This window comes from Acomys minous, assembly GCF_964271855.1.
Source record: "Acomys minous genome assembly, chromosome: 3".
Taxonomy (NCBI): domain Eukaryota; kingdom Metazoa; phylum Chordata; class Mammalia; order Rodentia; family Muridae; genus Acomys; species Acomys minous.
In genome coordinates, this window is record NC_140485.1 from 95,790,017 (window position 1) to 95,816,606 (window position 26,590).

The 26,590-nt window shown below is 56.6% G+C and overlaps 1 protein-coding gene across 1 annotated transcript in view; it reads left to right on the top strand.

Annotated features, from left to right (window-relative positions):
- The window catches only part of FIG4 (FIG4 phosphoinositide 5-phosphatase), a 118,793-nt gene that overhangs the window by 7,558 nt on the left and 84,645 nt on the right, over positions 1-26,590 (top strand). The window contains exons 2-3 of the mRNA XM_084775102.1: positions 20,536-20,634; positions 21,761-21,884. Coding sequence (XP_084631228.1) covers positions 20,536-20,634; positions 21,761-21,884 — 223 coding nt within the window. The remainder of the gene's footprint in view (positions 1-20,535; positions 20,635-21,760; positions 21,885-26,590) is intronic.

The following is a 26,590-nucleotide window of genomic DNA, read 5'->3' on the forward strand; positions in this document are numbered from 1 at the left end:
CCTCCCCCATCAGTCACTAAGTGTCCACCCACCATGGCTGCGTTCTCCCCCATCGGTTACTAAGTGTCCACCCACCATGGCTGCGTCCTCCCCCATCGGTCACTAAGTGTCCACCCCACCATGGCTGCGTCCTCCCCCATCAGTCACTAAGTGTCCACCCACCATGGCTGCGTCCTCCCCCATCGGTCACTAAGTGTCCACCCACTATGGCTGCGTCCTCCCATCGGTCACTAAGTGTCCACCCCACCATGGCTGCGTCCTCCCCCATCGGTCACTAAGTGTCCACCCACCATGGCTGCGTCCTCCCCCATCAGTCACTAAGTGTCCACCCACCATGGCTGCGTCCTCCCCCATCGGTCACTAAGTGTCCACCCACCATGGCTGCGTCCTCCCATCGGTCACTAAGTGTCCACCCACCATGGCTGCATCCTCCCCCACCAGTCACTAACTGTCCACCCCACCATGGCTGCGTCCTCCCCCATCGGTCACTAAGTGTCCACCCACCATGGCTGCGTCCTCCCTCATCAGTCACTAAGTGTCCACCCACCATGGCTGCGTCCTCCCCCATCGGTCACTAAGTGTCCACCCACCATGGCTGCGTCCTCCCATCGGTCACTAAGTGTCCACCCACCATGGCTGCGTCCTCCCCCACCAGTCACTAAGTGTCCACCCACCATGGCTGCGTCCTCCCCCATCGGTCACTAAGTGTCCACCCACCATGGCTGCGTCCTCCCCATCGGTCACTAAGTGTCCACCCACCATGGCTGCGTCCTCCCCCATCGGTCACTAAGTGTTCCCCCACCATGGCTGCGTCCTCCCCCATCGGTCACTAAGTGTCCACCCACCATGGCTGCGTCCTCCCCCATCGGTCACTAAGTGTTCCCCCACCATGGCTGCGTCCTCCCCCACCGGTCACTAAGTGTCCACCCACCATGGCTGCGTCCTCCCCCATCGGTCACTAAGTGTCCACCCACCATGGCTGCGTCCTCCCCCACCAGTCACTAAGTGTCCACCCACCATGGCTGCGTCCTCCCCCATCAGTCACTAAGTGTCCACCCACCATGGCTGCGTCCTCCCCCACCAGTCACTAAGTGTCCACCCACCATGGCTGCGTCCTCCCCCATCGGTCACTAAGTGTTCCCCCACCATGGCTGCGTCCTCCCCCACCAGTCACTAAGTGTCCACCCACCATGGCTGCGTCCTCCCCCATCGGTCACTAAGTGTCCACCCACCATGGCTGCGTCCTCCCCCACCAGTCACTAAGTGTCCACCCACCATGGCTGCGTCCTCCCCCATCGGTCACTAAGTGTCCACCCACCATGGCTGCGTCCTCCCCCATCGGTCACTAAGTGTCCTCCCACCATGGCTGCGTCCTCCCCCACCAGTCACTAAGTGTCCACCCACCATGGCTGCGTCCTCCCCCATCAGTCACTAAGTGTCCACCCACCATGGCTGCGTCCTCCCATCGGTCACTAAGTGTCCACCCACCATGGCTGCGTCCTCCCCCATCAGTCACTAAGTGTCCACCCACCATGGCTGCGTCCTCCCATCGGTCACTAAGTGTCCACCCACCATGGCTGCGTCCTCCCCCACCAGTCACTAAGTGTCCACCCACCATGGCTGCGTCCTCCCCCATCGGTCACTAAGTGTACCCCCACCATGGCTGCGTCCTCCCCCATCGGTCACTAAGTGTCCACCCACCATGGCTGCGTCCTCCCCCACCGGTCACTAAGTGTCCACCCACCATGGCTGCGTCCTCCCCCACCAGTCACTAAGTGTCCACCCACCATGGCTGCGTCCTCCCACCGGTCACTAAGTGTCCACCCACCATGGCTGCGTCCTCCCCCATCGGTCACTAAGTGTCCACCCACCATGGCTGCGTCCTCCCCCACCGGTCACTAAGTGTCCACCCACCATGGCTGCGTCCTCCCACCGGTCACTAAGTGTCCACCCACCATGGCTGCGTCCTCCCCCATCGGTCACTAAGTGTCCACCCACCATGGCTGCGTCCTCCCCCACCGGTCACTAAGTGTCCACCCACCATGGCTGCGTCCTCCCATCGGTCACTAAGTGTCCACCCACCATGGCTGCGTCCTCCCCCATCGGTCACTAAGTGTCCACCCACCATGGCTGCATCCTCCCCCATCGGTCACTAAGTGTCCACCCCACCATGGCTGCGTCCTCCCCCATCGGTCATTAAGTGTCCACCCACCATGGCTGCGTCCTCCCCCATCGGTCACTAAGTGTCCACCCACCATGGCTGCGTCCTCCCCCATCGGTCACTAAGTGTCCACCCACCATGGCTGCGTCCTCCCCCATCGGTCACTAAGTGTCCACCCACCATGGCTGCGTCCTCCCCCATCGGTCACTAAGTGTTCCCCCACCGTGGCTGCGTCCTCCCATCGGTCACTAAGTGTCCACCCCACCATGGCTGCGTCCTCCCATCGGTCACTAAGTGTTCCCCCACCATGGCTGCGTCCTCCCCCATCGGTCACTAAGTGTTCCCCCACCATGGCTGCGTCCTCCCATCGGTCACTAAGTGTCCACCCACCATGGCTGCGTCCTCCCCCATCGGTCACTAAGTGTCCACCCACCATGGCTGCGTCCTCCCCCATCAGTCACTAAGTGTTCCCCCACCATGGCTGCGTCCTCCCCCACCGGTCACTAAGTGTCCACCCACCATGGCTGCGTCCTCCCCCATCGGTCACTAAGTGTCCACCCACCATGGCTGCGTCCTCCCCCATCGGTCACTAAGTGTCCACCCCACCATGGCTGCGTCCTCCCCCATCAGTCACTAAGTGTCCACCCACCATGGCTGCGTCCTCCCCCATCGGCCACTAAGTGTCCACCCACCATGGCTGCGTCCTCCCCCATCAGTCACTAAGTGTCCACCCACCATGGCTGCGTCCTCCCCCATCGGTCACTAAGTGTCCACCCACCATGGCTGCGTCCTCCCCCATCGGTCACTAAGTGTCCACCCCACCATGGCTGCGTCCTCCCCCATCAGTCACTAAGTGTCCACCCACCATGGCTGCGTCCTCCCCCATCGGTCACTAAGTGTCCACCCACTATGGCTGCGTCCTCCCATCGGTCACTAAGTGTCCACCCACCATGGCTGCATCCTCCCCCACCAGTCACTAAGTGTCCACCCCACCATGGCTGCGTCCTCCCCCATCGGTCACTAAGTGTCCACCCACCATGGCTGCGTCCTCCCCCATCAGTCACTAAGTGTCCACCCACCATGGCTGCGTCCTCCCCCATCGGTCACTAAGTGTCCACCCACCATGGCTGCGTCCTCCCATCGGTCACTAAGTGTCCACCCACCATGGCTGCATCCTCCCCCACCAGTCACTAAGTGTCCACCCCACCATGGCTGCGTCCTCCCCCATCGGTCACTAAGTGTCCACCCACCATGGCTGCGTCCTCCCCCATCAGTCACTAAGTGTCCACCCACCATGGCTGCGTCCTCCCCCATCGGTCACTAAGTGTCCACCCACCATGGCTGCGTCCTCCCATCGGTCACTAAGTGTCCACCCACCATGGCTGCGTCCTCCCCCACCAGTCACTAAGTGTCCACCCACCATGGCTGCGTCCTCCCCCATCGGTCACTAAGTGTCCACCCACCATGGCTGCGTCCTCCCCCATCGGTCACTAAGTGTCCACCCACCATGGCTGCGTCCTCCCCCATCGGTCACTAAGTGTCCACCCACCATGGCTGCGTCCTCCCATCGGTCACTAAGTGTTCCCCCACCATGGCTGCGTCCTCCCCCATCAGTCACTAAGTGTCCACCCACCATGGCTGCGTCCTCCCCCATCGGTCACTAAGTGTTCCCCCACCATGGCTGCGTCCTCCCCCACCAGTCACTAAGTGTCCACCCACCATGGCTGCGTCCTCCCCCATCGGTCACTAAGTGTCCACCCACCATGGCTGCGTCCTCCCCCACCAGTCACTAAGTGTCCACCCACCATGGCTGCGTCCTCCCCCACCAGTCACTAAGTGTCCACCCACCATGGCTGCGTCCTCCCCCATCGGTCACTAAGTGTCCACCCACCATGGCTGCGTCCTCCCCCACCAGTCACTAAGTGTCCACCCACCATGGCTGCGTCCTCCCCCATCGGTCACTAAGTGTCCACCCACCATGGCTGCGTCCTCCCCCATCAGTCACTAAGTGTCCACCCACCATGGCTGCGTCCTCCCCCATCGGTCACTAAGTGTCCACCCACCATGGCTGCGTCCTCCCCCACCAGTCACTAAGTGTCCACCCACCATGGCTGCGTCCTCCCCCATCAGTCACTAAGTGTCCACCCACCATGGCTGCGTCCTCCCATCGGTCACTAAGTGTCCACCCCACCATGGCTGCGTCCTCCCCCATCAGTCACTAAGTGTCCACCCACCATGGCTGCGTCCTCCCCCATCGGTCACTAAGTGTCCACCCACTATGGCTGCGTCCTCCCATCGGTCACTAAGTGTCCACCCACCATGGCTGCATCCTCCCCCACCAGTCACTAAGTGTCCACCCCACCATGGCTGCGTCCTCCCCCATCGGTCACTAAGTGTCCACCCACCATGGCTGCGTCCTCCCCCATCAGTCACTAAGTGTCCACCCACCATGGCTGCGTCCTCCCCCATCGGTCACTAAGTGTCCACCCACCATGGCTGCGTCCTCCCATCGGTCACTAAGTGTCCACCCACCATGGCTGCATCCTCCCCCACCAGTCACTAAGTGTCCACCCCACCATGGCTGCGTCCTCCCCCATCGGTCACTAAGTGTCCACCCACCATGGCTGCGTCCTCCCCCATCAGTCACTAAGTGTCCACCCACCATGGCTGCGTCCTCCCCCATCGGTCACTAAGTGTCCACCCACCATGGCTGCGTCCTCCCATCGGTCACTAAGTGTCCACCCACCATGGCTGCGTCCTCCCCCACCAGTCACTAAGTGTCCACCCACCATGGCTGCGTCCTCCCCCATCGGTCACTAAGTGTCCACCCACCATGGCTGCGTCCTCCCCCATCGGTCACTAAGTGTCCACCCACCATGGCTGCGTCCTCCCCCATCGGTCACTAAGTGTCCACCCACCATGGCTGCGTCCTCCCATCGGTCACTAAGTGTTCCCCCACCATGGCTGCGTCCTCCCCCATCAGTCACTAAGTGTCCACCCACCATGGCTGCGTCCTCCCCCATCGGTCACTAAGTGTTCCCCCACCATGGCTGCGTCCTCCCCCACCAGTCACTAAGTGTCCACCCACCATGGCTGCGTCCTCCCCCATCGGTCACTAAGTGTCCACCCACCATGGCTGCGTCCTCCCCCACCAGTCACTAAGTGTCCACCCACCATGGCTGCGTCCTCCCCCACCAGTCACTAAGTGTCCACCCACCATGGCTGCGTCCTCCCCCATCGGTCACTAAGTGTCCACCCACCATGGCTGCGTCCTCCCCCACCAGTCACTAAGTGTCCACCCACCATGGCTGCGTCCTCCCCCATCGGTCACTAAGTGTCCACCCACCATGGCTGCGTCCTCCCCCATCAGTCACTAAGTGTCCACCCACCATGGCTGCGTCCTCCCCCATCGGTCACTAAGTGTCCACCCACCATGGCTGCGTCCTCCCCCACCAGTCACTAAGTGTCCACCCACCATGGCTGCGTCCTCCCCCATCAGTCACTAAGTGTCCACCCACCATGGCTGCGTCCTCCCCATCGGTCACTAAGTGTCCACCCACCATGGCTGCGTCCTCCCCCATCAGTCACTAAGTGTCCACCCACCATGGCTGCGTCCTCCCCCATCGGTCACTAAGTGTCCACCCACCATGGCTGCGTCCTCCCCATCGGTCACTAAGTGTCCACCCACCATGGCTGCGTCCTCCCCCACCAGTCACTAAGTGTCCACCCACCATGGCTGCGTCCTCCCCCATCGGTCACTAAGTGTCCACCCACCATGGCTGCGTCCTCCCCCATCGGTCACTAAGTGTCCACCCACCATGGCTGCGTCCTCCCCCATCGGTCACTAAGTGTTCCCCCACCATGGCTGCGTCCTCCCCCATCGGTCACTAAGTGTCCACCCACCATGGCTGCGTCCTCCCCCATCGGTCACTAAGTGTTCCCCCACCATGGCTGCGTCCTCCCCCACCAGTCACTAAGTGTCCACCCACCATGGCTGCGTCCTCCCCCATCGGTCACTAAGTGTCCACCCACCATGGCTGCGTCCTCCCCCACCAGTCACTAAGTGTCCACCCACCATGGCTGCGTCCTCCCCCATCAGTCACTAAGTGTCCACCCACCATGGCTGCGTCCTCCCCCACCAGTCACTAAGTGTCCACCCACCATGGCTGCGTCCTCCCCCATCGGTCACTAAGTGTTCCCCCACCATGGCTGCGTCCTCCCCCACCAGTCACTAAGTGTCCACCCACCATGGCTGCGTCCTCCCCCATCAGTCACTAAGTGTCCACCCACCATGGCTGCGTCCTCCCCCACCAGTCACTAAGTGTCCACCCACCATGGCTGCGTCCTCCCCCATCGGTCACTAAGTGTTCCCCCACCATGGCTGCGTCCTCCCCCACCAGTCACTAAGTGTCCACCCACCATGGCTGCGTCCTCCCCCATCGGTCACTAAGTGTCCACCCACCATGGCTGCGTCCTCCCCCACCAGTCACTAAGTGTCCACCCACCATGGCTGCGTCCTCCCCCATCGGTCACTAAGTGTCCACCCACCATGGCTGCGTCCTCCCCCATCGGTCACTAAGTGTCCTCCCACCATGGCTGCGTCCTCCCCCACCAGTCACTAAGTGTCCACCCACCATGGCTGCGTCCTCCCCCACCGGTCACTAAGTGTCCACCCACCATGGCTGCGTCCTCCCATCGGTCACTAAGTGTCCACCCACCATGGCTGCGTCCTCCCCCATCAGTCACTAAGTGTCCACCCACCATGGCTGCGTCCTCCCATCGGTCACTAAGTGTCCACCCACCATGGCTGCGTCCTCCCACCGGTCACTAAGTGTCCACCCACCATGGCTGCGTCCTCCCCCATCGGTCACTAAGTGTCCACCCACCATGGCTGCGTCCTCCCCCACCGGTCACTAAGTGTCCACCCACCATGGCTGCGTCCTCCCATCGGTCACTAAGTGTCCACCCACCATGGCTGCGTCCTCCCCCATCGGTCACTAAGTGTCCACCCCACCATGGCTGCGTCCTCCCCCATCGGTCACTAAGTGTCCACCCACCATGGCTGCGTCCTCCCCCATCGGTCACTAAGTGTCCACCTACCATGGCTGCGTCCTCCCCCATCGGTCACTAAGTGTCCACCCACCATGGCTGCGTCCTCCCGCATCGGTCACTAAGTGTCCACCCCACCATGGCTGCGTCCTCCCCCATCAGTCACTAAGTGTCCACCCACCATGGCTGCGTCCTCCCCCATCGGTCACTAAGTGTCCACCCACCATGGCTGCGTCCTCCCCCATCAGTCACTAAGTGTCCACCCACCATGGCTGCGTCCTCCCCCATCAGTCACTAAGTGTCCACCCACCATGGCTGCGTCCTCCCCCATCGGTCACTAAGTGTCCACCCACCATGGCTGCGTCCTCCCCCATCGGTCACTAAGTGTCCACCCCACCATGGCTGCGTCCTCCCCCATCAGTCACTAAGTGTCCACCCACCATGGCTGCGTCCTCCCCCATCGGTCACTAAGTGTCCACCCACTATGGCTGCGTCCTCCCATCGGTCACTAAGTGTCCACCCACCATGGCTGCATCCTCCCCCACCAGTCACTAAGTGTCCACCCCACCATGGCTGCGTCCTCCCCCATCGGTCACTAAGTGTCCACCCACCATGGCTGCGTCCTCCCCCATCAGTCACTAAGTGTCCACCCACCATGGCTGCGTCCTCCCCCATCGGTCACTAAGTGTCCACCCACCATGGCTGCGTCCTCCCATCGGTCACTAAGTGTCCACCCACCATGGCTGCATCCTCCCCCACCAGTCACTAAGTGTCCACCCCACCATGGCTGCGTCCTCCCCCATCGGTCACTAAGTGTCCACCCACCATGGCTGCGTCCTCCCCCATCAGTCACTAAGTGTCCACCCACCATGGCTGCGTCCTCCCCCATCGGTCACTAAGTGTCCACCCACCATGGCTGCGTCCTCCCATCGGTCACTAAGTGTCCACCCACCATGGCTGCGTCCTCCCCCACCAGTCACTAAGTGTCCACCCACCATGGCTGCGTCCTCCCCCATCGGTCACTAAGTGTCCACCCACCATGGCTGCGTCCTCCCCCATCGGTCACTAAGTGTCCACCCACCATGGCTGCGTCCTCCCCCATCGGTCACTAAGTGTCCACCCACCATGGCTGCGTCCTCCCATCGGTCACTAAGTGTTCCCCCACCATGGCTGCGTCCTCCCCCATCAGTCACTAAGTGTCCACCCACCATGGCTGCGTCCTCCCCCACCAGTCACTAAGTGTCCACCCACCATGGCTGCGTCCTCCCCCATCGGTCACTAAGTGTCCACCCACCATGGCTGCGTCCTCCCCCACCAGTCACTAAGTGTCCACCCACCATGGCTGCGTCCTCCCCCATCGGTCACTAAGTGTCCACCCACCATGGCTGCGTCCTCCCCCATCAGTCACTAAGTGTCCACCCACCATGGCTGCGTCCTCCCCCATCGGTCACTAAGTGTCCACCCACCATGGCTGCGTCCTCCCCCACCAGTCACTAAGTGTCCACCCACCATGGCTGCGTCCTCCCCCATCAGTCACTAAGTGTCCACCCACCATGGCTGCGTCCTCCCATCGGTCACTAAGTGTCCACCCCACCATGGCTGCGTCCTCCCCCATCAGTCACTAAGTGTCCACCCACCATGGCTGCGTCCTCCCCCATCGGTCACTAAGTGTCCACCCACTATGGCTGCGTCCTCCCATCGGTCACTAAGTGTCCACCCACCATGGCTGCATCCTCCCCCACCAGTCACTAAGTGTCCACCCCACCATGGCTGCGTCCTCCCCCATCGGTCACTAAGTGTCCACCCACCATGGCTGCGTCCTCCCCCATCAGTCACTAAGTGTCCACCCACCATGGCTGCGTCCTCCCCCATCGGTCACTAAGTGTCCACCCACCATGGCTGCGTCCTCCCATCGGTCACTAAGTGTCCACCCACCATGGCTGCATCCTCCCCCACCAGTCACTAAGTGTCCACCCCACCATGGCTGCGTCCTCCCCCATCGGTCACTAAGTGTCCACCCACCATGGCTGCGTCCTCCCCCATCAGTCACTAAGTGTCCACCCACCATGGCTGCGTCCTCCCCCATCGGTCACTAAGTGTCCACCCACCATGGCTGCGTCCTCCCATCGGTCACTAAGTGTCCACCCACCATGGCTGCGTCCTCCCCCACCGGTCACTAAGTGTCCACCCACCATGGCTGCGTCCTCCCCCATCGGTCACTAAGTGTCCACCCACCATGGCTGCGTCCTCCCCCATCGGTCACTAAGTGTCCACCCACCATGGCTGCGTCCTCCCCCATCGGTCACTAAGTGTCCACCCACCATGGCTGCGTCCTCCCATCGGTCACTAAGTGTTCCCCCACCATGGCTGCGTCCTCCCCCATCAGTCACTAAGTGTCCACCCACCATGGCTGCGTCCTCCCCCATCGGTCACTAAGTGTTCCCCCACCATGGCTGCGTCCTCCCCCACCAGTCACTAAGTGTCCACCCACCATGGCTGCGTCCTCCCCCATCGGTCACTAAGTGTCCACCCACCATGGCTGCGTCCTCCCCCACCAGTCACTAAGTGTCCACCCACCATGGCTGCGTCCTCCCCCACCAGTCACTAAGTGTCCACCCACCATGGCTGCATCCTCCCCCATCGGTCACTAAGTGTTCCCCCACCATGGCTGCGTCCTCCCCCATCGGTCACTAAGTGTCCACCCACCATGGCTGCGTCCTCGCCCACCAGTCACTAAGTGTCCACCCACCATGGCTGCGTCCTCCCCCACCAGTCACTAAGTGTCCACCCACCATGGCTGCATCCTCCCCCATCGGTCACTAAGTGTCCACCCACCATGGCTGCGTCCTCCCCCATCGGTCACTAAGTGTCCACCCACCATGGCTGCGTCCTCCCCCATCGGTCACTAAGTGTCCACCCACCATGGCTGCATCCTCCCCCATCGGTCACTAAGTGTCCACCCACCATGGCTGCGTCCTCCCCCATCAGTCACTAAGTGTCCACCCACCATGGCTGCATCCTCCCCCATCGGTCACTAAGTGTTCCCCCACCATGGCTGCGTCCTCCCCCATCAGTCACTAAGTGTCCACCCACCATGGCTGCGTCCTCCCCCATCGGTCACTAAGTGTCCACCCACCATGGCTGCGTCCTCCCCCATCAGTCACTAAGTGTCCACCCACCATGGCTGCGTCCTCCCATCGGTCACTAAGTGTCCACCCACCATGGCTGCGTCCTCCCATCGGTCACTAAGTGTCCACCCACCATGGCTGCGTCCTCCCCCATCGGTCACTAAGTGTCCACCCACCATGGCTGCGTCCTCCCATCGGTCACTAAGTGTCCACCCACCATGGCTGCGTCCTCCCCCATCGGTCACTAAGTGTCCACCCACCATGGCTGCGTCCTCCCCCATCAGTCACTAAGTGTCCACCCACCATGGCTGCGTCCTCCCATCGGTCACTAAGTGTCCACCCACCATGGCTGCGTCCTCCCCCATCAGTCACTAAGTGTCCCCCCACCATGGCTGCGTCCTCCCATCGGTCACTAAGTGTCCACCCACCATGGCTGCGTCCTCCCCCATCAGTCACTAAGTGTCCACCCACCATGGCTGCGTCCTCCCATCGGTCACTAAGTGTCCACCCACCATGGCTGCGTCCTCCCCCATCGGTCACTAAGTGTCCACCCACCATGGCTGCGTCCTCCCATCGGTCACTAAGTGTCCACCCACCATGGCTGCGTCCTCCCCCATCGGTCACTAAGTGTCCACCCACCATGGCTGCGTCCTCCCCCATCAGTCACTAAGTGTCCACCCACCATGGCTGCGTCCTCCCATCGGTCACTAAGTGTCCACCCACCATGGCTGCGTCCTCCCCCACCAGTCACTAAGTGTCCACCCACCATGGCTGCGTCCTCCCCCATCGGTCACTAAGTGTCCACCCACCATGGCTGCGTCCTCCCCCATCAGTCACTAAGTGTCCACCCACCATGGCTGCGTCCTCCCCCATCGGTCACTAAGTGTCCACCCACCATGGCTGCGTCCTCCCCCATCGGTCACTAAGTGTCCACCCACCATGGCTGCGTCCTCCCCCACCAGTCACTAAGTGTCCACCCACCATGGCTGCGTCCTCCCCCATCGGTCACTAAGTGTCCACCCACCATGGCTGCGTCCTCCCCCATCGGTCACTAAGTGTCCACCCACCATGGCTGCGTCCTCCCCCACCAGTCACTAAGTGTCCACCCACCATGGCTGCGTCCTCCCCCATCGGTCACTAAGTGTCCACCCACCATGGCTGCGTCCTCCCCCACCAGTCACTAAGTGTCCACCCACCATGGCTGCGTCCTCCCCCATCGGTCACTAAGTGTCCACCCACCATGGCTGCGTCCTCCCCCACCAGTCACTAAGTGTCCACCCACCATGGCTGCGTCCTCCCCCACCAGTCACTAAGTGTCCACCCACCATGGCTGCGTCCTCCCCCATCAGTCACTAAGTGTCCACCCACCATGGCTGCGTCCTCCCCCATCGGTCACTAAGTGTTCCCCCACCATGGCTGCGTCCTCCCCCATCGGTCACTAAGTGTCCACCCACCATGGCTGTGTCCTCCCCCATCGGTCACTAAGTGTCCACCCACCATGGCTGCGTCCTCCCCCATCGGTCACTAAGTGTCCACCCACCATGGCTGCGTCCTCCCCCATCGGTCACTAAGTGTTCCCCCACCATGGCTGCGTCCTCCCCCATCAGTCACTAAGTGTCCACCCACCATGGCTGCGTCCTCCCCCATCAGTCACTAAGTGTCCACCCACCATGGCTGCGTCCTCCCATCGGTCACTAAGTGTCCACCCACCATGGCTGCGTCCTCCCCCACCAGTCACTAAGTGTCCACCCACCATGGCTGCGTCCTCCCCCATCGGTCACTAAGTGTCCACCCACCATGGCTGCGTCCTCCCATCGGTCACTAAGTGTCCACCCACCATGGCTGCGTCCTCCCCCATCGGTCACTAAGTGTCCACCCACCATGGCTGCGTCCTCCCCCATCGGTCACTAAGTGTCCACCCACCATGGCTGCGTCCTCCCCCATCGGTCACTAAGTGTCCACCCACCATGGCTGCGTCCTCCCATCGGTCACTAAGTGTCCACCCACCATGGCTGCGTCCTCCCCCATCGGTCACTAAGTGTCCACCCACCATGGCTGCGTCCTCCCCCATCGGTCACTAAGTGTCCACCCACCATGGCTGCGTCCTCCCATCGGTCACTAAGTGTCCACCCACCATGGCTGCGTCCTCCCCCATCGGTCACTAAGTGTCCACCCACCATGGCTGCGTCCTCCCCCATCGGTCACTAAGTGTCCACCCACCATGGCTGCGTCCTCCCATCGGTCACTAAGTGTTCCCCCACCATGGCTGCGTCCTCCCATCGGTCACTAAGTGTTCTACCTCTGGATTTTGAGGGGTCTTTTCTCAATTGGGGTTCCCTCTAGCTTGTGTCAAGTTGAGAAAAAACTAGCCAGGACAGTATAATACAGGACTCATGTGACTTTCCTGTTGTAACAAGTTACCCTTCAAGTTAGTGGGTCTATACAGTACAAGGACTGAGCTTCCTTCTCCCCTTGGATCAGCTGTCCGGTATCATATGTTGGACAGACTCTTTTCTCAGTTGAATTGCTTTGGCATGTTTGTGAAAAATACTTGCCTGGACAAATTGAGGCTAAATGATTTTGTTCTATTTCTCAGTTTGTGTTCTTTCTTTCTTTTTTGTTTCTTTCTCAAGACAGGGTTTCTCTGTGTAGCCGTGGCTGTTCTAAACTCGATTTGTAGACCAGGCTGGCCTTGAACTCACAGTGATCTGCTTTTCTCTGCCTCCCAAGTGCTGGGATTAAATGCGTGCACTACCATGCCTGACTCAGTTTGTTTTCTTAATGTCCTTAACACCTTTTCCTGAAGATTAGGGTTTATATCTTAGAGTCAGACATATTTTTCCAACTTATTTGGCCTTTCTAGAGCATTTGTGTTTTCTTATGATATAGTTTTTTAGTATGCTTGCCAGTTTTCATAGTGCCCCCATGAAGTGTCCCGGAAGATGACTTGGTCAGTAGAGAGCTTGTGTGCCAGTATGAACAGCAGCCTGGAGTTACGTGGGGACAGTGATGGGTTGCCTAGCTCAGGTTGGTCTGTGGGGGATTGCCCTGCTACGTTAGCTGAGGTGGGAAGACCCACTCTCTGCGGGTGGCACCCACGAGTGGGTGTGGCCCTGTGCTGTAGGGGGGAGGGCAGTGAGCAGAGCTGAGCAGAGGCGTGTGGGCATCAGTTTGGTCCTCTCTGTTTCTAGCTGCTGACAGAGCCGTGGGCCAGCCTTACGCTCCCACTGCCATGGTGTCGAACTGCAATCCCTGGCGAGCTAAAACCAACCCTTCCTCTCATAAACTGCTCTTGTTTCTAATCACAGCAATGGGAAATGAAGCTAAGATAGCCTTTTGTTTTGTTTTGTTTTGCTTTTTTCTTTTCCGAGACAAGGTTTCTCTTTGTTAGCCTTGGCCGTCCTGGACTCGCTTTGTAGACCAGGCTGGCTTTGAACTCACAGCAATCCACCTGCCTCTGCCTCCCGAGTGCTGGGATTAAAGTCGTGCATCTTTAGTGACTGGCTGCCAGTGAGGCATTTATTTCTATGTATATGCTTTGCATACAAAAAAATTCTATCTGTGGATTTTCATTCTGCTTTTCATGGCTTGTGGCGCCGGCTCTGGCTTTAAGTACAATGGATCCAAACTGATAGGATAGAGTGGGTGTGGATTTTTTTCCCAGTTGGGCAGGCAGGTTCAGTGTTTGGAGAGGGACAAGAGTGAACCTTCAGCGTTGAAGAGGTGGAGACACTCCCCCCCACCCCACCCCCGCAGCCATTTGTTATAGGGGTGTCAATCCTGTCCAGACCCAGTCACACCTCTTAGAACTGTTGCATTGGGGGTTAATCTCAACACACTTAGGCCACAGCATTAATTCCTCTTTCTTTAGGTTCAGAAGATGGATTGTGACTTTATTTTGTTCTCTCCTGGTCTCTCTGGGAACCCCCACATACATGTGCCTAAGTCTCCCCCTCCCACATAAATGAAAATAAATTTTATAAATAAATAAATAAATAAATAAATAAATAATAAAAACCCTGTTGAGTCCAGTTCCTGATGCCTGTATCCTACATGGGTGTGGGACCAGCCACTGAGGTGTGTTTGATTCACCAGGCGCCAAGCCCTTAAAAAACCTGACTCTCTTTTCCCCAGAGCCATCATTTGTGCATAGCTCTCAGTGAGGGATGGCAGTGAGGATGGGGGTCATGATCCCCTCCTCCTCCATGCTTGGGGCTGTACTCGCCTCATAAGGCAGCCACAGCAGTCCTGTCATGTCCCCAAGACACTGTTTTGTTCTGGAATTCTCACACACACACACACACACACACACACACACACACACACACACACGCTCTCTCTCTCTCTCTCTCTCTCTCTCTCTCTCTCTCTCTCTCTCTGTGTCTCTCTCTGTGTTTCTCTCTGTGTCTGTCTCTCTCTCTCTGTGTCTCTCTCTTTGTCTCTGTCTGTCTCTGTCTCTCTGTCTCTCTATCTCTTTCCCATGTTCTTACATAAATACTAGGCTCGTTTCTCTAGTTTGCAAAGTTATCCTTGGTATCAAAAGTCACTCCCTGTTATGCTGGGGCCCAAATCTCTTTTATGCCTGGTGGTACTTGTTTGTATAAAATTAGGTGCTGTTCCAACACCTGCCTTATAAATTTACATCTCATTCTGATTTTCTTCAAGTAGCACTGCTTTTGCCTTCTTCTCCTTCTCCTTCTTCTTTTTCTTGTAAATCTGATGGTTTAACGTGTTAGTAGTGTTTCTTTCTTATTCCTCATTGTTGTACCTTTTTTTCTCGTGGAATTTATTCACCTTCTCTATGTTGGTGTTTACTAGATTCTTTTCTGGGCATAGAAATTCCCTTAGGTGTCTTTTGTAATTCTGGTCTAGTGGCCCTCGGTTATCCTTGTCACAGAAGGTCTCCTGCAACTGTGAAGGAGAGCCATGCCGGGTGCCACAGTCTGCAACTGTGAAGGAGAGCCATGCCGGGTGCCACAGTCTTGCCTGGTAGTTGTTTTCTTTAAGGACTCCAAACATATCATTCTACGCCCTCCCAGAATTTAGCATTCCTCCTGAGGAATCTACTGTGAGTCTAATGTCTTTGCTTTAAATGTTACCTGCCATTTCCCACACGCACAGTGTATTGTCCTCTCTTTGTCCTGCACTTTAAACGATCTAACCTTAGTATGCCTGGCTTTGTACAGCTATGGTCATGTGTGTTTGAAGGTCTAAATGTTTCTTGTACTTGGATATCATGTCTTCCTCCGGTTTTGGGAAGTTAAGCCTGCTTTCTTATACAACCCAGGGCCACCAGCCTGTGGTGCAGGCCTGCCTGTAGGTCAGTGTGGTGGAGGCCTGCCTGTGGGTCAGTGTGGTGCAGGCTTGCCTGTAGGTCAGTGTGGTGGAGGCCTGCCTGTAGGTCAGTGTGGTGGAGGCCTGCCTGTAGGTCAGTGTGGTGCAGGCCTGCCTGTAGGTCAGTGTGGTGCAGGCCTGCCTGTAGGTCAGTGTGGTGGAGGCCTGCCTGTAGGTCAGTGTGGTGGAGGCCTGCCTGTAGGTCAGTGTGGTGCAGGCCTGCCTGTGGGTCAGTGTGGTGCAGGCCTGCCTGTGGGTCAGTGTGGTGGAGGCCTGCCTGTGGGTCAGTGTGGTGGAGGCCTGCCTGTGGGTCAGTGTGGTGCAGGCCTGCCTGTGGGTCAGTGTGGTGCAGGCCTGCCTGTAGGTCAGTGTGGTGGAGGCCTGCCTGTGGGTCAGTGTGGTGCAGGCCTGCCTGTGGGTCAGTGTGGTGCAGGCCTGCCTGTAGGTCAGTGTGGTGCAGGCCTGCCTGTGGGTCAGTGTGGTGCAGGCCTGCCTGTGGGTCAGTGTGGTGCAGGCCTGCCTGTGGGTCAGTGTGGTGCAGGCCTGCCTGTAGGTCAGTGTGGTGGAGGCCTGCCTGTAGGTCAGTGTGGTGGAGGCCTGCCTGTAGGTCAGTGTGGTGGAGGCCTGCCTGTGGGTCAGTGTGGTGCAGGCCTGCCTGTGGGTCAGTGTGATGGAGGCCTGCCTGTAGGTCAGTGTGGTGCAGGCCTGCCTGTGGGTCAGTGTGGTGCAGGCCTGCCTGTAGGTCAGTGTGGTGGAGGCCTGCCTATAGGTCAGTGTGGTGCAGGCCTGCCTGTGGGTCAGTGTGGTGCAGGCCTGCCTGTAGGTCAGTGTGGTGGAGGCCTGCCTGTAGGTCAGTGTGGTGCAGGCCTGCCTGTGGGTCAGTGTGGTGCAGGCCTGCCTGTAGGTCAGTGTGGTGCAGGCCTGCCTGTGGGTCAGTGTTCTGGAGGCCTGCCTGTAGGTCAGTGTGGTGCAGGCCTGCCTGTAGGTCAGTGTGGTGGAGGCCTGCCTGTAGGTCAGTGTGGTGGAGGCCTGCCTGTAGGTCAGTGTGGTGCAGGCCTGCCTGTGGGTCAGTGTGGTGCAGGCCTGCCTGTAGGTCAGTGTGGTGGAGGCCTGCCTGTGGGTCAGTGTGGTGCAGGCCTGCCTGTGGGTCAGTGTGGTGCAGGCCTGCCTGTAGGTCAGTGTGGTGGAGGCCTGCCTGTGGGTCAGTGTGGTGCAGGCCTGCCTGTGGGTCAGTGTGGTGCAGGCCTGCCTGTAAGTCAGTGTGGTGCAGGCCTGCCTGTAGGTCAGTGTGGTGGAGGCCTGCCTGTAGGTCAGTGTGGTGCAGGCCTGCCTGTGGGTCAGTGTGGTGGAGGCCTGCCTGTGGGTCAGTGTGGTGGAGGCCTGCCTGTAGGTCAGTGTGGTGGAGGCCTGCCTGTGGGTCAGTGTGGTGCAGGCCTGCCTGTGGGTCAATGTGGTGCAGGCTTGCCTGTAGGTCAGTGTGGTGCAGGCCTGCCTGTGGGTCAGTGTTCTGGCGGTCTGCCTGTAGGTCAGTGTGGTGCAGGCCTGCCTGTAGGTCAGTGTGGTGGAGGCCTGCCTGTAGGTCAGTGTGGTGGAGGCCTGCCTGTGGGTCAGTGTGGTAGAGGCCTGCCTGTGGGTCAGTGTTCTGGAGGCCTGCCTGTTGGTCAGTGTGGTGCAGGCCTGCCTGTAGGTCAGTGTGGTGGAGGCCTGCCTGTAGGTCAGTGTGGTGGAGGCCTGCCTGTGGGTCAGTGTGGTGGAGGCCTGCCTGTAGGTCAGTGTGGTGCAGGCCTGCCTGTGTGTCAGTGTTCTGGAGGCCTGCCTGTAGGTCAGTGTGGTGCAGGCCTGCCTGTAGGTCAGTGTGGTGGAGGCCTGCCTGTGGGTCAGTGTGGTGCAGGCCTGCCTGTAGGTCAGTGTGGTGCAGGCCTGCCTGTGGGTCAGTGTGGTGCAGGCCTGCCTGTGGATCAGTGTGGTGCAGGCCTGCCTGTGGGTCAGTGTGGTGGAGGCCTGCCTGTAGGTCAGTGTGGTGGAGGCCTGCCTGTAGGTCAGTGTGGTGGAGGCCTGCCTGTAGGTCAGTGTGGTGCAGGCCTGCCTGTGGGTCAGTGTGGTGGAGGCCTGCCTGTAGGTCAGTGTGGTGCAGGCCTGCCTGTGGGTCAGTGTGGTGCAGGCCTGCCTGTAGGTCAGTGTGGTGCAGGCCTGCCTGTGGGTCAGTGTGGTGGAGGCCTGCCTGTAGGTCAGTGTGGTGCAGGCCTGCCTGTAGGTCAGTGTGGTGCAGGCCTGCCTGTAGATCAGTGTGGTGCAGGCCTGCCTGTGGGTCAGTGTGGTGGAGGCGTTTTCTTGCCAAATGACTCCGCTTTTGTTACCTGGACAATGCAGAAACAAATAAAAGAACAAACAAAAACAAACAACAACAATACCCTAACCAGGATATGCAAAGCAGTACTTAACAGCTGGCAAGTCCAGGTGAGGGCTCAGGGTGTTAGTACCTTGCTATTTTACTGTCGATTTGAAAAAAGAAAGAAGATTGGGGAAAAGCAATGAGAAAGGATTTAATCTCCCAAATGAGGAGATCCATCTTGAATAATGCTATAGAGTATGACACAGTGTGGGTTTCCATGGTCATACAACTGCTGTATTCCACAGGGAGAAAATAAGATTGAGTGGAAACAGGCCTTTCTGAAAAACAAAACAAAACCAAACCTTTCATTAAAAGACCAAAGTTGTGCTGAAGTGGATGCCAGCCAGCCACTAGAGGGCAGTGCAGATGGTGATTCTGCGTCCTTCCGAGGCCAGTCAAAACCTCCGCGCTGTCTCCACACGAGGGCGCTATCCTCCGCACAAATTCCTTTAAGAGACCATTTCAGAGTGCCGAGCCTAGGAATAGTTGCATTTCTCACTCTGTGGACTGTTCCTTTAACTTGTGGCTGTTCTGACTCCAGCAGTGTCAGTTTATGAGAGGCTCTGATGTGCCCCCCAAAGTCTGCTAATACAGTTGCCGATGCCCACTAACAACTACAACCACAGTGCCACAGATTCGCTGATTTCCTTACCAGTGAATGCCACCAAGGGCCCACTCTCTGTGAGGGAACTGTGCGGTGCTGTGTGAGCATCTTCTGTCTTCATCTTGTTCTTGGTACCAACACAGCAAGGTCTTTGAGGCAAATCATTCTTCCTACTGTATTCGCTTGGCGCTTTTATCAGGTTGCTCACCCACTCTTCTCGGCAGTGGGTTGGGCTTCAAGGACCTAGGTGTGGCTGAGATTCTGTTCCCCCCTTCAGTCTGTGGCCGGCTGCTCCCCTAGTGCCTTGAGTCCTGTAGCTGTATGCCCAGCCTCCTTTTCTAGTTGTTGTCATAATCCCCTTACTGCCCCCTCGTTACAACTGGCAGTTTCAAGGAGACCCTACCTCTTCCAGGAGCCGAGGGGCTAAGCATTTCAGCTAATCGTCCTCTGTCTCCCTCAGCATATAGGTTTGTTTTCCATAACCTGTGGTTACGTGATTAGACCTCTACAAGCAGTCGTTGTTGCTTAGCAGCAACAGGGGCGCATTCTGAGAAATGTGTCCTCAGATGAGTTTCAGACATAATAGAAGACACTTACCCAAAACTGAGGCAAACTTATGTTGCTGCTAGACAGTGCAATCTTACGTCCCCGTCAAACGTGAGGAACATCTTTGACAAGACGTTAGCACGGGACACCTGATGGCATGCTCAGTAAAAGCTGCAGCGAGTTTTATTCATTTTACAGAGTGAGCTCGAAAACCCTGTAGCAGAATTCTGACATACTGTAAATTCTTAAACTCTTACCCATTCCTGAGGTCTCAGTTCTAGACTCTTCTGCAATCTTATACTGATCCAGCAGCCTCGTTAGTCCTCTCGGCTTTGATTTTCTATGGTAGATACGCTCCAGCTTGGTATTTGATGTAGACAGTTGTATTTATTTTTTAATTGCTTTTTCATCTATACATCACATAACCAGTGAGATGGTAAAATACCAGCTGATTGTGGCAGCTGGTATTTTGGTTTGAAAAGTGTTTTTTTTTAAAGGACATGTTTGAAGCAAAATATCTTTACATTATTTATTTTGCTAATGAAATTTTACTTATCTTCTTTAAAGTAATTTAAGAATAATTGAGCTGGGGAGACAGCTTGGTAGACTGTGTGCTTACCATGTGTTTGATTCTTAGCACAAAATTTTAAAAAATCCACTTAGTTTTGCTTATGAATTTTATATCTAGATATAGGATCAATATTTGACATTGTTATCATCTATATTGTTCCCAATGATATGGCAACTAAAGCTGTTGTGTTCAGGAGTTTGGTGGATATTGTTTCCAGTATCTTCTTGGGAAAGGTGTTGGGGACTGTGCAGCCTTGCAATCCCTCAGACTGGGGCGAGCCTTCACAGTTGCTCCCTCACAATCATTTTTACACGTGACAGGAAACCTTCAGACTTATTTGCCAAACTATAATATTTCAATAGCTATAATTGTCTAACCTTCCTAATTACATGTTGAGCTTTCTAACACTTGTCAGCTCTGCTGCTTCCAGACTTGTCAGCTCTGCTGCTTCCAGGCAAAGCTGAAGCATCACATCGGCCAATCGCTGATGCTGTGGTAGAATTAAATTCATCTGACCTGGTTCCTGGGCGTATGTGAGACATCAGAACGGTGCTCATCATGCAGCTCTAAGGATGTTTCAGTTTAAAAATTGACCTTTTGGGATCCGTCCCTTTAGCCCTCTAGTTGTGCTTAACAGGCATACACTGTAGGAAGCAGACTGACTATTAATGCTTTTTCAAAGTGTAATGTGTGTTATAAAACGTCTGCAGGGCAAAACACTTTCACAACTGACATTCTCTTTCTTTATAGAGATACTTTCTCGTCGGGAGCAATCATGCAGAAACGAAATACCGCGTCCTGAAAATTGATAGGACGGAACCAAAAGATTTGGTCGTGATTGATGACAGGGTAAGCGTCGGACCTCACCGCAAGCAGGGACTTCAGTGTGAGCTGTTCAGAGAACTGGGGGGGGGGTGTCACAGCTTTTAGTGGTTAGGGTACCCATTTTTATACACACATCTAAAGTCTCTAATCCGGCTTTGAGAACTTGCTGGTGTTGAGAAATTAGGCCGACTTATACTTTGCCCTTCAATTTGATTTGCTTCTGAGAGCACACATTCTCCCAGTGAAACAATGAATAATATACTTTTCTTAATCAAGTGACCTTCTAAGGGTTCAGTATAACTTAATATTGCGTCTACCAAAGAGAGCTAGTGTCACTGTACTTCAGCAGGAAGCTAGCCGGAGTCAGGGGACACGTCGATGTTTTACTGTGCTGATGGCTTGCTGTACAGCAAGGAATGGTGAGCAGTCACTGTGCAGCTCCTGTGTTGTCTAGATTCAGGTGTGCCAAGGCTCAGTGCAAGCCACCCAACAACACGAGGCTGGTAGTCAAAGGTGCCATATAATGTCGTGCTGTTGACGTGTCAATTTGAGCTTTTCCAAGCGAGGCAACTTGCTCTTGGTGTTGAAGTTCCTGCTTAAATATTTCTGAATCCACATAGGTCCCTCTTTTGTGAAGTATACTAGCAGTTATAATGTGGAATCATTTTTATGAAACTCTTTGCAGAGTATGCCCTGTGTTCTAACTGCTGTGGATAAATTCATTATTACGGTTTTTGATCCCCTGACCTAGTTCCCAGAGACTGTTACCTTGCACCTGCCCGGGAGCTTTTATTAATATAGTGAGGTGTTCTTGCTTTTACTTGGGAGTGGGCATGCACAATGAGGGAGACCTTTGAGGAGCTAACTGTTACGGGCCACGTCATACCAATGCGCATTTAGCCGAGGGCCTGCATGTCATTTTAAGGGGCTCACCAACTTACTGAAACAGGTGGATCTTTGAACATGGCAACGTGAGCCCAGGTGCCAGAACTTTCTCCCTTTCTCTCTCTAATGGTTACTTAGTCATATGTTATGCAGTTCATGAAATCTTACTCAGGAGTCGTACAGGCAACTTGCAGTTTTCAGGGGCAGTGCATAACCTGAGGGGTTAGCACGGTCTTACAGGTGGCCTGTGTTTTTTTTTTCACAGCACGTGTACACCCAGCAAGAAGTGCGGGAGCTTCTCGGCCGCTTGGATCTAGGAAACAGAACAAAGATGGGTCAGAAAGGATCCTCCGGGCTATTCCGAGCCGTCTCTGCTTTTGGTGTCGTAGGTAAGAGATGTGCCTGCCTCCCTTGTCTGTCCGTTTACTGTGATACGGATTACTTAAAGAGAGCTTATATGGCTCTGTAGGTGTATATTAACATGTCATCCGTGGCTCTGGCTGCTTTAAACATCATCATCAATCCATCAGACAACATTTGAACGAACACTCATGTGCTCAGCACCGTGCAGGTTTATATAGACACTAACAAATAGAGAAATCTGCTGCCTGGCTTGCTGTGGATTGAAAAGTAAAAATTCGTTTGAGCTACAAACATCTGCCCTACTATCAGTCAGCTGGAATTAAAGATACAGAAAAACTTGCATTAAATTAAACAGGAATTTCTCCTAAGGGCAGGCTACAGTGTAGGCTGTCACAGACCCCCTTCTTTGGATGATGGCTTGTTTCTATTGCTGAGATGATCCGATGACCACAGCAGGTTGGGGAAGTGGTTTATTTGGCTTGTGTTTATCGTCCCCCATCCAGAGCAGTCAGGGCAGGAACTCGAGGCAGGGATGCTGCTGAGGCCATGGAGGGATGATGCTTTCTCCGTGGCTTGAGCAGCCTGCCCATCCAGGACCACCAGCCTGAGGGTAATGCTCACAGTGAGCTGGACCCTCCATATCAACTCCCAGTCAAGGAAATGCCTTACAGACTTGCCTCTAGACTGGCCCTAGAGAAACAGTTTCTTGGTTAAGATTCCTTCTTGCCAGATGACCCTAGCTTGTGTCAAGTTGACGTAAAACCTAGCCAGCACAGACAGTGATCGCTTTCTTACTCAGTGAGAAAGTTTCTTCAAAATTACGGAGGGAAAGAAAGCATGCTATTCTTACTGTATAGTGTAAGTCACTGTGACTCAGAGGTCTGCTCTCCATTTATAGCAAGTTCCGTAGAACTTCAGGATAAGGGATTCCAAGCCTCTCTCTCTCTCTCTGTCCCTCCCTCCCTGTCTCTCTCTTTCTCTGTCTCTCCCTCCCTCCCTGTCGCTCTGTCTCTCTGTCTCTGTCTGTTTATCTGTCTGTCTGTCTGTCTGTCTGTCTCTTTCTCCTCTCCTTCCCCCTTCTCTTTCTCTGAGACAGGGTCTCACTATGTAGCTCTGGCTGGCCTGGAGTTTGCTCTATAGACCAGGCTGCCCTAGAACTCACAGAGATCCTCCTGCCTTTGCCTCCCTAGTACTGGGATTAAAGGTGTACATCTCCACATGTGGCCTGATGTTGATCTCTTTAGTACAGTCTGTTTTAGTCTGAGCCTGCCCCGCTTTCCTGTAGTTCGATGCTCTGTAATCTTCTCATGACAGATCATTAAGCCTGTCTTTACTGTATGATGACACTTTAGTTACTTTTTCTCATGGTTGTGACAAAAGTAACCAAAGAAAGGTTTGTGAGTGAAGGGTACAGTCCTTCGTGGCAGGGAAGGCACAGCAGCAGTGGCACAGTGGCATGGGGCAGCTGGTCACATCACATCCAGACTCAGGAAGCAGAGAGCATGGAGCTCAGTGAGCACGGAGCTGAGCATGGAGCCAAGCACAGAACTCAGTGAGCACGGACCTCAGTGAGCACAGACCTCAGTGAGCATGGACCTCAGTGAGCACGGACCTCAGTGAGCACGCACCTCAGTGAGCACGCACCTCAGTGAGCACGGACCTCAGTGAGCACGGACCTCAGTGAGCACGGACCTCAGTGAGCACGGACCTCAGTGAGCACGGACCTCAGTGAGCACGCACCTCAGTGAGCACGCACCTCAGTGAGCACGGGCCTCAGTGAGCACGGACCTCAGTGAGCACGGACCTCAGTGAGCACGCACCTCAGTGAGCACGCACCTCAGTGAGCACGGACCTCAGTGAGCACGGACCTCAGTGAGCACGCACCTCAGTGAGCACGCACCTCAGTGAGCACGCACCTCAGTGAGCACGGACCTCAGTGAGCACGCACCTCAGTGAGCACGGACCTCAGTGAGCACGGACCTCAGTGAGCACGGACCTCAGTGAGCACGGACCTCAGTGAGCACGGACCTCAGTGAGCACGCACCTCAGTGAGCACGGACCTCAGTGAGCACGCACCTCAGTGAGCACGGACCTCAGTGAGCACGCACCTCAGTGAGCACGGGCCTCAGTGAGCACGGACCTCAGTGAGCACGGACCTCAGTGAGCACGGAACTCAGTGAGCACGGACCTCAGTGAGCACGGACCTCAGTGAGCACGGACCTCAGTGAGCACGGACCTCAGTGAGCACGGACCTCAGTGAGCACGGACCTCAGTGAGCACGGACCTCAGTGAGCACGCACCTCAGTGAGCACGGGCCTCAGTGAGCACGGACCTCAGTGAGCACGCGCCTCAGTGAGCACGGACCTCAGTGAGCACGCACCTCAGTGAGCACGCACCTCAGTGAGCATGGACCTCAGTGAGCACGGACCTCAGTGAGCACGGACCTCAGTGAGCACGGACCTCAGTGAGCACGCGCCTCAGTGAGCACGGGCCTCAGTGAGCACGGACCTCAGTGAGCACGGACCTCAGTGAGCACGGACCTCAGTGAGCACGGACCTCAGTGAGCACGGACCTCAGTGAGCACGGACCTCAGTGAGCACGGACCTCAGTGAGCACGCGCCTCAGTGAGCACGGGCCTCAGTGAGCACGGACCTCAGTGAGCACGGACCTCAGTGAGCACGGACCTCAGTGAGCACGGACCTCAGTGAGCACGGACCTCAGTGAGCACGGACCTCAGTGAGCACGGACCTCAGTGAGCACGGACCTCAGTGAGCACGGACCTCAGTGAGCACGGACCTCAGTGAGCACGGACCTCAGTGAGCACGCACCTCAGTGAGCACGGACCTCAGTGAGCACGGACCTCAGTGAGCACGGACCTCAGTGAGCACGGGCCTCAGTGAGCACGGACCTCAGTGAGCACGGACCTCAGTGAGCACGGACCTCAGTGAGCACGCGCCTCAGTGAGCACGGGCCTCAGTGAGCACGGACCTCAGTGAGCACGGACCTCAGTGAGCACGCACCTCAGTGAGCACGGACCTCAGTGAGCACGGGCCTCAGTGAGCACGGACCTCAGTGAGCACGGACCTCAGTGAGCACGCACCTCAGTGAGCACGCACCTCAGTGAGCACGGGCCTCAGTGAGCACGCACCTCAGTGAGCACGGACCTCAGTGAGCACGGACCTCAGTGAGCACGGACCTCAGTGAGCACGGACCTCAGTGAGCACGGACCTCAGTGAGCACGGGCCTCAGTGAGCACGCACCTCAGTGAGCACGGACCTCAGTGAGCACGCACCTCAGTGAGCACGGACCTCAGTGAGCACGCACCTCAGTGAGCACGGACCTCAGTGAGCACGGGCCTCAGTGAGCACGGACCTCAGTGAGCACGGGCCTCAGTGAGCACGGACCTCAGTGAGCACGCACCTCAGTGAGCACGGACCTCAGTGAGCACGCACCTCAGTGAGCACGGACCTCAGTGAGCACGGGCCTCAGTGAGCACGGACCTCAGTGAGCACGCGCCTCAGTGAGCACGCGCCTCAGTGAGCACGGGCCTCAGTGAGCACGCACCTCAGTGAGCACGGACCTCAGTGAGCACGGACCTCAGTGAGCACGGGCCTCAGTGAGCACGGACCTCAGTGAGCACGGACCTCAGTGAGCACGGACCTCAGTGAGCACGGACCTCAGTGAGCACGGACCTCAGTGAGCACGGACCTCAGTGAGCACGGGCCTCAGTGAGCACGGACCTCAGTGAGCACAGAGCTGAGCATGGAGCTCAGTGAGTGTGGAGCCGAGCACTGAGTTCAGCTCCCTTGTTCCCATCTTTTCCACTTCATCCAGTCCCAGCCGCAGCCCATGTGTGGTAAGGCACACATTCAGAGTGAGTCTTCTGCTTCATTCAATCCGCCCTGGAAATGGCCTCACAGACTCAGTCAGAGGTTTGTCCCCTAGGTGACGTTAGCCATCACAGATAGCTCTGTGCCTGATTGTGCCAGGACAGAGGAGAGAAGCCGGTGCAGACAAGGCAACTGTAGGCTATAATTGCACAGCCAAGACACAAGGGAAGTTACATCCTGTCGTAGTTGTATTACTGGGGGGGGGGGGGAGCAGGAGAGATTTCCACTGCAGCCTGAGGATGGAATGTGGTCTGGGTGGAAATAGGGAAGAGAGGCAAGGACTCCGTAGGGCTGACAGCACAGGCTGATGGCACGAAGGTGCCCGCAGGAGCCGGGATGTTGGGAAGTAGTCATCACGGCAAAGGCAGACTGCTCAGGGCTTGGGGAGCTTGGAATTGAAAGCAGAGACCGTTTGCCTCACGGCTTCCTGACTGCTGGAACGTTGAGTGTTTCATAAACTTGCTAGACTTGGTACAGTATGTACCAGGTCAGTCATTGCTACTGATATTAACAGTTAATATGGACTTTATGCCATTTCAAGTTTCCAGTTAGCACTCGCTATTTAAACTCAGCTTATTGAAACCTTTACTGTACCCTGACATGTTGGTTTTCTCCCAACATGGTGTCTCAGCTGCTCCATCCTCTTTTAGGCCCATTGGGGTCCTGGTGGCTGCCCATGAAGACAGTGGTAAGGCACGTGTGACGGGTAATCTCCATTGTCAACTTGATGGGATTTAGAATCACCATGGGGACACTGTCTGGGTGTGTCTGTGAGTGTATTTCCAGAAAGGCTTATACCTGAGGCAGGGAGGCTCACCCTGGATGTGGGCAGCACCATCCTG